This window comes from Coregonus lavaretus, assembly GCF_964263955.1.
Source record: "Coregonus lavaretus genome assembly, contig: HAP1_SCAFFOLD_2824, whole genome shotgun sequence".
NCBI classification, from domain to species: Eukaryota; Metazoa; Chordata; class Actinopteri; order Salmoniformes; family Salmonidae; genus Coregonus; species Coregonus lavaretus.
The window spans coordinates 1-9,224 of record NW_028167026.1 but is presented as its reverse complement, the minus strand read 5'-3'; the positions used below and the strand labels follow the sequence as shown (position 1 = coordinate 9,224).

At 49.0% G+C, this 9,224-nt stretch overlaps 1 protein-coding gene across 1 annotated transcript; it reads right to left on the bottom strand.

The window, feature by feature from the left end:
* Nucleotides 1–3,854: 3,854 nt before the first annotated feature.
* On the bottom strand, nucleotides 3,855–8,344 carry LOC311113967 (carbohydrate sulfotransferase 12-like; the record flags this gene model as incomplete). Its single annotated transcript, XM_084189234.1, has 3 exons — nucleotides 3,855–5,076; nucleotides 5,450–5,758; nucleotides 8,165–8,344. Coding segments are annotated over 3 exons (726 nt in total), but the record flags the coding sequence as incomplete, so codon positions are not given.
* Between the last annotated feature and the right edge of the window lie 880 nt (nucleotides 8,345–9,224).

Genomic DNA, 9,224 nt, shown 5'->3' with positions numbered 1-9,224 from the left:
TCACAGACACCAGGGTTCCATGATGACATCACAGACACCAGGGTTCCATGATGACATCACAGACACCAGGGTTCCAGGATGAAATCACAGACACCAGGGTTCCAGGATGACATCACAGACACCAGTGTTCCAGGATGACATCACAGACACCAGGGTTCCATGATGACATCACAGACACCAGGGTTCCAGGGGTCAGGACTCGTCTCCAAAGGAAGTTGAACCCAACTCTAACTTTCCTCTGTTCACCTGCTGAGTCCAGAAGAGGAGCAGAATATGCAGCACTCTGGTATGGCTGGTCACTCTGCACTCTTAGAATAGAAGGTGCTACCTGGAACCATAAAGTGCTCTTCAATTTTCCCCATAGGAGAACCCACTGACAATAGTTATTTTTGGTTCCAAGTGGAACCCTTTCACTAATACAAGGTTCTACGTTGGAACACTTTCATCACTAAAAGGTTCTAAGTATAACCTTTATCACCACCAAAAAGTTATACCTGGAACTAAAAAGGGTTATCCTATGGGGACAAGAAAAGAACCCTTTTAGAAGCCTTGTTTTTCTAAGAGTGTAGTTGGAGTCAGTCAGTCTAGCAGTGAGTCTGGCCTGGAGTAGCCAAACAGTCTGAAGTCTGGTTCGTACAGCCTGTAGAGTTCCCTCCTGGCCACTAGGGGAACCCTGCTGAACCAGTCCTAACCCTAACCCTAAGAGTGTAGTTGGAGTCAGTCAGTCTAGCAGTGAGTCTGGCCTGGAGTAGCCAAACAGTCTGAAGTCTGGTTCATACAGCCTGTAGAGTTCCCTCCTGGCCACTAGGGGAACCCTGCTGAACCAGTCCTAACCCTAACCCTAAGAGTGTAGTTGGAGTCAGTCAGTCTAGCAGTGAGTCTGGCCTGGAGTAGCCAAACAGTCTGAAGTCTGGTTCGTACAGCCTGTAGAGTTCCCTCCTGGCCACTAGGGGAACCCTGCTGAACCAGTCCTAACCCTAACCCTAAGAGTGTAGTTGGAGTCAGTCAGTCTAGCAGTGAGTCTGGCCTGGAGTAGCCAAACAGTCTGAAGTCTGGTTCATACAGCCTGTAGAGTTCCCTCCTGGCCACTAGGGGAACCCTGCTGAACCAGTCCTAACCCTAACCCTAAGAGTGTAGTTGGAGTCAGTCAGTCTAGCAGTGAGTCTGGCCTGGAGTAGCCAAACAGTCTGAAGTCTGGTTCATACAGCCTGTAGAGTTCCCTCCTGGCCACTAGGGGAACCCTGCTGAACCAGTCCTAACCCTAACCCTAAGAGTGTAGTTGGAGTCAGTCAGTCTAGCAGTGAGTCTGGCCTGGAGTAGCCAAACAGTCTGAAGTCTGGTTCATACAGCCTGTAGAGTTCCCTCCTGGCCACTAGGGGAACCCTGCTGAACCAGTCCTAACCCTAACCCTAAGAGTGTAGTTGGAGTCAGTCAGTCTAGCAGTGAGTCTGGCCTGGAGTAGCCAAACAGTCTGAAGTCTGGTTCATACAGCCTGTAGAGTTCCCTCCTGGCCACTAGGGGAACCCTGCTGAACCAGTCCTAACCCTAACCCTAAGAGTGTAGTTGGAGTCAGTCAGTCTAGCAGTGAGTCTGGCCTGGAGTAGCCAAACAGTCTGAAGTCTGGTTCATACAGCCTGTAGAGTTCCCTCCTGGCCACTAGGGGAACCCTGCTGAACCAGTCCTAACCCTAACCCTAAGAGTGTAGTTGGAGTCAGTCAGTCTAGCAGTGAGTCTGGCCTGGAGTAGCCAAACAGTCTGAAGTCTGGTTCATACAGCCTGTAGAGTTCCCTCCTGGCCACTAGGGGAACCCTGCTGAACCAGTCCTAACCCTAACCCTAAGAGTGTAGTTGGAGTCAGTCAGTCTAGCAGTGAGTCTGGCCTGGAGTAGCCAAACAGTCTGAAGTCTGGTTCATACAGCCTGTAGAGTTCCCTCCTGGCCACTAGGGGAACCCTGCTGAACCAGTCCTAACCCTAACCCTAAGAGTGTAGTTGGAGTCAGTCAGTCTAGCAGTGAGTCTGGCCTGGAGTAGCCAAACAGTCTGAAGTCTGGTTCATACAGCCTGTAGAGTTCCCTCCTGGCCACTAGGGGAACCCTGCTGAACCAGTCCTAACCCTAACCCTAAGAGTGTAGTTGGAGTCAGTCAGTCTAGCAGTGAGTCTGGCCTGGAGTAGCCAAACAGTCTGAAGTCTGGTTCGTACAGCCTGTAGAGTTCCCTCCTGGCCACTAGGGGAACCCTGCTGAACCAGTCCTAACCCTAACCCTAAGAGTGTAGTTGGAGTCAGTCAGTCTAGCAGTGAGTCTGGCCTGGAGTAGCCAAACAGTCTGAAGTCTGGTTCATACAGCCTGTAGAGTTCCCTCCTGGCCACTAGGGGAACCCTGCTGAACCAGTCCTAACCCTAACCCTAAGAGTGTAGTTGGAGTCAGTCAGTCTAGCAGTGAGTCTGGCCTGGAGTAGCCAAACAGTCTGAAGTCTGGTTCATACAGCCTGTAGAGTTCCCTCCTGGCCACTAGGGGAACCCTGCTGAACCAGTCCTAACCCTAACCCTAAGAGTGTAGTTGGAGTCAGTCAGTCTAGCAGTGAGTCTGGCCTGGAGTAGCCAAACAGTCTGAAGTCTGGTTCATACAGCCTGTAGAGTTCCCTCCTGGCCACTAGGGGAACCCTGCTGAACCAGTCCTAACCCTAACCCTAAGAGTATAGTTGGAGTCAGTCAGTCTAGCAGTGAGTCTGGCCTGGAGTAGCCAAACAGTCTGAAGTCTGGTTCATACAGCCTGTAGAGTTCCCTCCTGGCCACTAGGGGAACCCTGCTGAACCAGTCCTAACCCTAACCCTAAGAGTGTAGTTGGAGTCAGTCAGTCTAGCAGTGAGTCTGGCCTGGAGTAGCCAAACAGTCTGAAGTCTGGTTCATACAGCCTGTAGAGTTCCCTCCTGGCCACTAGGGGAACCCTGCTGAACCAGTCCTAACCCTAACCCTAAGAGTGTAGTTGGAGTCAGTCAGTCTAGCAGTGAGTCTGGCCTGGAGTAGCCAAACAGTCTGAAGTCTGGTTCGTACAGCCTGTAGAGTTCCCTCCTGGCCACTAGGGGAACCCTGCTGAACCAGTCCTAACCCTAACCCTAAGAGTGTAGTTGGAGTCAGTCAGTCTAGCAGTGAGTCTGGCCTGGAGTAGCCAAACAGTCTGAAGTCTGGTTCATACAGCCTGTAGAGTTCCCTCCTGGCCACTAGGGGAACCCTGCTGAACCAGTCCTAACCCTAACCCTAAGAGTGTAGTTGGAGTCAGTCAGTCTAGCAGTGAGTCTGGCCTGGAGTAGCCAAACAGTCTGAAGTCTGGTTCATACAGCCTGTAGAGTTCCCTCCTGGCCACTAGGGGAACCCTGCTGAACCAGTCCTAACCCTAACCCTAAGAGTGTAGTTGGAGTCAGTCAGTCTAGCAGTGAGTCTGGCCTGGAGTAGCCAAACAGTCTGAAGTCTGGTTCATACAGCCTGTAGAGTTCCCTCCTGGCCACTAGGGGAACCCTGCTGAACCAGTCCTAACCCTAACCCTAAGAGTGTAGTTGGAGTCAGTCAGTCTAGCAGTGAGTCTGGCCTGGAGTAGCCAAACAGTCTGAAGTCTGGTTCATACAGCCTGTAGAGTTCCCTCCTGGCCACTAGGGGAACCCTGCTGAACCAGTCCTAACCCTAACCCTAAGAGTGTAGTTGGAGTCAGTCAGTCTAGCAGTGAGTCTGGCCTGGAGTAGCCAAACAGTCTGAAGTCTGGTTCATACAGCCTGTAGAGTTCCCTCCTGGCCACTAGGGGAACCCTGCTGAACCAGTCCTAACCCTAACCCTAAGAGTATAGTTGGAGTCAGTCAGTCTAGCAGTGAGTCTGGCCTGGAGTAGCCAAACAGTCTGAAGTCTGGTTCATACAGCCTGTAGAGTTCCCTCCTGGCCACTAGGGGAACCCTGCTGAACCAGTCCTAACCCTAACCCTAAGAGTGTAGTTGGAGTCAGTCAGTCTAGCAGTGAGTCTGGCCTGGAGTAGCCAAACAGTCTGAAGTCTGGTTCATACAGCCTGTAGAGTTCCCTCCTGGCCACTAGGGGAACCCTGCTGAACCAGTCCTAACCCTAACCCTAAGAGTGTAGTTGGAGTCAGTCAGTCTAGCAGTGAGTCTGGCCTGGAGTAGCCAAACAGTCTGAAGTCTGGTTCGTACAGCCTGTAGAGTTCCCTCCTGGCCACTAGGGGAACCCTGCTGAACCAGTCCTAACCCTAACCCTAAGAGTGTAGTTGGAGTCAGTCAGTCTAGCAGTGAGTCTGGCCTGGAGTAGCCAAACAGTCTGAAGTCTGGTTCATACAGCCTGTAGAGTTCCCTCCTGGCCACTAGGGGAACCCTGCTGAACCAGTCCTAACCCTAACCCTAAGAGTGTAGTTGGAGTCAGTCAGTCTAGCAGTGAGTCTGGCCTGGAGTAGCCAAACAGTCTGAAGTCTGGTTCATACAGCCTGTAGAGTTCCCTCCTGGCCACTAGGGGAACCCTGCTGAACCAGTCCTAACCCTAACCCTAAGAGTGTAGTTGGAGTCAGTCAGTCTAGCAGTGAGTCTGGCCTGGAGTAGCCAAACAGTCTGAAGTCTGGTTCATACAGCCTGTAGAGTTCCCTCCTGGCCACTAGGGGAACCCTGCTGAACCAGTCCTAACCCTAACCCTAAGAGTGTAGTTGGAGTCAGTCAGTCTAGCAGTGAGTCTGGCCTGGAGTAGCCAAACAGTCTGAAGTCTGGTTCATACAGCCTGTAGAGTTCCCTCCTGGCCACTAGGGGAACCCTGCTGAACCAGTCCTAACCCTAACCCTAAGAGTGTAGTTGGAGTCAGTCAGTCTAGCAGTGAGTCTGGCCTGGAGTAGCCAAACAGTCTGAAGTCTGGTTCATACAGCCTGTAGAGTTCCCTCCTGGCCACTAGGGGAACCCTGCTGAACCAGTCCTCCTGCCAGCTGCTGGCCGTGTGGTTCCTGTGAGAGGAAGGGAAGTCTACCACGTTGTCCACCTTCAAAACCCTCAGCAGCTGTTCAGCATCCTCCTCAACCGTCTCCAGCTGGCCCACAAAGTCATACTGGGGGGGGAGAGACGGAGAGAAAGTTAACCTTAACACATTGACTAGCTTGACTAGCACGCACAAGCATGTGTCTGTATTGTATTTCTTCTTCTTTTTTAACAGTATCCCTTCCATCTCAAACTGCTCAAATTAACATCAAACCTGGTTTAAAAACCCCGATAAAGCAACACCTCACGGCACAACGCCTCTCCCCTATTTGACCTAGATAGTTTGTGTGCATGTATTGATATGTAGGCTACGTGTGCCATTTAAAAAATGTATGTAGTTCTGTCCTTGAGCTGTTCTTGTCTATTAATGTTCTGGGTTAGGGTTAGGGTTATAATACTTCTTCTTAGACATTGGATAATAATATAGCATTTTGATGTATTACCTGTATTTGACAGGGGTGGCAGAGCCGGTACACCTGTCTCCAGTGCTCGTTGAAGGGGGCGTCGCTCTCCGTTTGGGGGTCCAGTAGGTATTGGACGAACTCTGAGAAGGAGGGGCGGATTCCCGCAGGAAACGCATCGCCCACCGCCACGGGGGGTTCAGAGTGGTTACCATAGCGACGGAGCATGAGCAGAGCGAATCGCTGGTAGAAGTCCTCGTTGGGCTGCTCAAATTTGTTCCGATACGCTGAGATGAGACGGACGAACGGATCTCTGACAAACAGGAACTTGGTGTACTTCTGGAGCTTCACCTTGAAAACAAACAAACCACCTTTATTAAACCAACTTCAAAACAAATATCCAGTGCATTCGGAAAGTATCCACATTTTGTTTCGTTACAGCCTTATTCTTATTAATGTTTTAATCCTTAATCAATCTACACACAACATCCCATAATGACAAAGTGAAAACAGGTTTTTATTTATTTTTTGCAAATGTATAAAACATAAAAAACAGAAATACCTTATTTACATAAGTATTCAGACCCTTTGCTATGAGACTCGAAAATTGAGCTCAGGTGCATCCTGTTTCCATTGATCATCCTTGAGATGTTTCTACAACTTGATTGGTGTCCACCTGTGGTAAATTCAATTGATTGGACATGATTTGGAAAGGCACACACCTGTCTATATAAGGTCCCACAGTTGACAGTGCATGTCAGAGCAAAAACCAAGCCATGAGGTCGAAGGAATTGTCCGTACAGCTCCGAGACAGGATTGTGTCGAGGCACAGATCTGGGGAAGGGTACCAAAAAATGTCTGCAGCGTTGAAGGTCCCCAAGAACACAGTGGCCTCCATCATTCTTAAATGGAAGAAGTTTGGAACCACCAAGACTCTTCCTAGAGCTGGCCGCCTGGCCAAACTGAGCAATCGGGGGAGAAGGGCCTTTGGTCAGGGAGGTGACCAAGAACCCGATGGTCACTCTGACAGAGCTCCAGAGTTCCTCTGTGGAGATGGGAGAACCTTCCAGAAGGACAACCATCTCTGCAGCACTCCACCAATCAGGCCTTTATGGTAGAGTGGCCAGACGGAAGCCACTCCTCAGTAAAAGGCCAATGACAGCCCTCTTGGAGTTTAACAAAAGGCACCTAAAGACTCTCAGACCATGAGAAACAAGATTCTCTGGTCTGATGAAACCAAGATTAAACTATTTGGCCTGAAAGCCAAGTGTCACATCTGGAGGAAACCTGGCACCATCCCTACGGTGAAGCATGTTGGTGGCAGCATCATGCTGTGGGGATATTTTTCAGCGGCAGGGACTGGGAGACTAGTCAGGATCGTGGGAAAGATGAACGGAGCAAAGTACAGAGATATCCTTGATGAAAACCTGCTCCAGAGCGCTCAGGACCTCAGACTGGGGCGAAGGTTCACCTTCCAACAGGACAACGACCCTAAGCACACAGCCAAGACAACGCAGGAGAGGCTTCGGGACAAGTCTCTGAATGTCCTTGAGTGGCCCAGCCAGAGCCCGGACTTGAACCCAATCGAAAATCTCTGGAGAGACCTGAAAATAGCTGTGCAGCGACGCTCCCCATCCAACCTGACAGAGCTTGAGAGGATCTGCAGAGAAGAATAGGACAAACTCCCCAAATACAGGTGTGCCAAGCTTGTAGCGTCATACCCCAAGAAGACTCGAGGCTGTAATCGCTGCCAAAGGTGCTTCAACAAAGTACTGAGTAAAGGGTCTGAATACTTTATAATAAATATTATTAATAAATGTGCACAATTGTCTAAAAACCAGTTGTTGCTTTGTCATTATGGGGAATAAGGCTAAACCCTAACCCTTAAAGTCAAGGGGTCTGAATACTTTCCCAATACACAGTATACATCACTTTCACCTTTATGTAATACATTCAACCAAATGTAAAGAGCTGTGAACTGACAATCATCAGGGTTAGTGTCAGCTGTGAACTGAACATCATCGGGGTTAGTGTCAGCTGTGAACTGAACATCATCAGGGTTAGTGTCAGCTGTGAACTGAACATCATCAGGGTTAGTGTCAGCTGTGAACTGAACATCATCGGGGTTAGTGTCAGCTGTGAACTGAACATCATCAGGGTTAGTGTCAGCTGTGAACTGAACATCATCAGGGTTAGTGTCAGCTGTGAACTGAACATCATCAGGGTTAGTGTCAGCTGTGAACTGAACATCATCAGGGTTAGTGTCAGCTGTGAACTGAACATCATCGGGGTTAGTGTCAGCTGTGAACTGAACATCATCAGGGTTAGTGTCAGCTGTGAACTGAACATCATCAGGGTTAGTGTCAGCTGTGAACTGAACATCATCGGGGTTAGTGTCAGCTGTGAACTGACCAACATCAGGGTTAGTGTCAGCTGTGAACTGAACATCATCAGGGTTAGTGTCAGCTGTGAACTGAACATCATCAGGGTTAGTGTCAGCTGTGAACTGAACATCATCAGGGTTAGTGTCAGCTGTGAACTGAACATCATCAGGGTTAGTGTCAGCTGTGAACTGACCAACATCAGGGTTAGTGTCAGCTGTGAACTGAACATCATCGGGGTTAGTGTCAGCTGTGAACTGAACATCATCGGGGTTAGTGTCAGCTGTGAACTGAACATCATCAGGGTTAGTGTCAGCTGTGAACTCACCAACATCAGGGTTAGAGTTAAGAGGTAAGAGGTTAGAAGTGAACTGACCTTCATCAGGTGTCGTGAGAACTTCCCGTAGCGTTTCCAGAACTTGTTGAAGGTGAAGTGGAGGCTGCTGTTGTGGACCATCTCCTGAGGAACCGCCAGAGGGTCCCTGTATGGAACTCCCTCCTGGAGCAGACTCTCACTGAGCACGATCATGATCCTCTTCCAGTTACTACACGCCACCTACAGTCAAAATATAGATTGATTTATTATGGATCCCCATTAGTTCCTGCCAAGGCAGCAGCTACTCTTCCTGGGGTCCAAACATATTAAAGCATTTACATTACATATAAAACAAAATATAAAACAGTACATCATATAACATTATTACACCACTACATACAGTGGGGGAAAAAAGTATTTAGTCAGCCACCAATTGTGCAAGTTCTCCCACTTAAAAAGATGAGAGTGGCCTGTAATTTTCATCATAGGTACACGTCAACTATGACAGACAAAATGAGAAGAAAAAAATCCAGAAAATCACATTGTAGGATATTTAATGCATTTATTTGCAAATTATGGTGGAAAATAAGTATTTGGTCAATAACAAAAGTTTCTCAATACTTTGTTATTTACCCTTTGTTGGCAATGACACAGGTCAAACGTTTTCTGTAAGTCTTCACAAGGTTTTCACACACGGTTGCTGGTATTTTGGCCCATTCCTCCATGCAGATCTCCTCTAGAGCAGTGATGTTTTGGGGCTGTCGCTGGGCAACATGGACTTTCAACTCCCTCCAAAGATTTTCTATGGGGTTGAGATCTGGAGACTGGCTAGGCCACTCCAGGACCTTGAAATGCTTCTTACGAAGCCACTCCTTCGTTGCCCGGGCGGTGTGTTTGGGATCATTGTCATGCTGAAAGACCCAGCCACGTTTCATCTTCAATGCCCTTGCTGATGGAAGGAGGTTTTCACTCAAAATCTCACGATACATGGCCCCATTCATTCTTTCCTTTACACGGATCAGTCGTCCTGGTCCCTTTGCAGAAAAACAGCCCCAAAGCATGATGTTTCCACCCCCATGCTTCACAGTAGGTATGGTGTTCTTTGGATGCAACTCAGCAT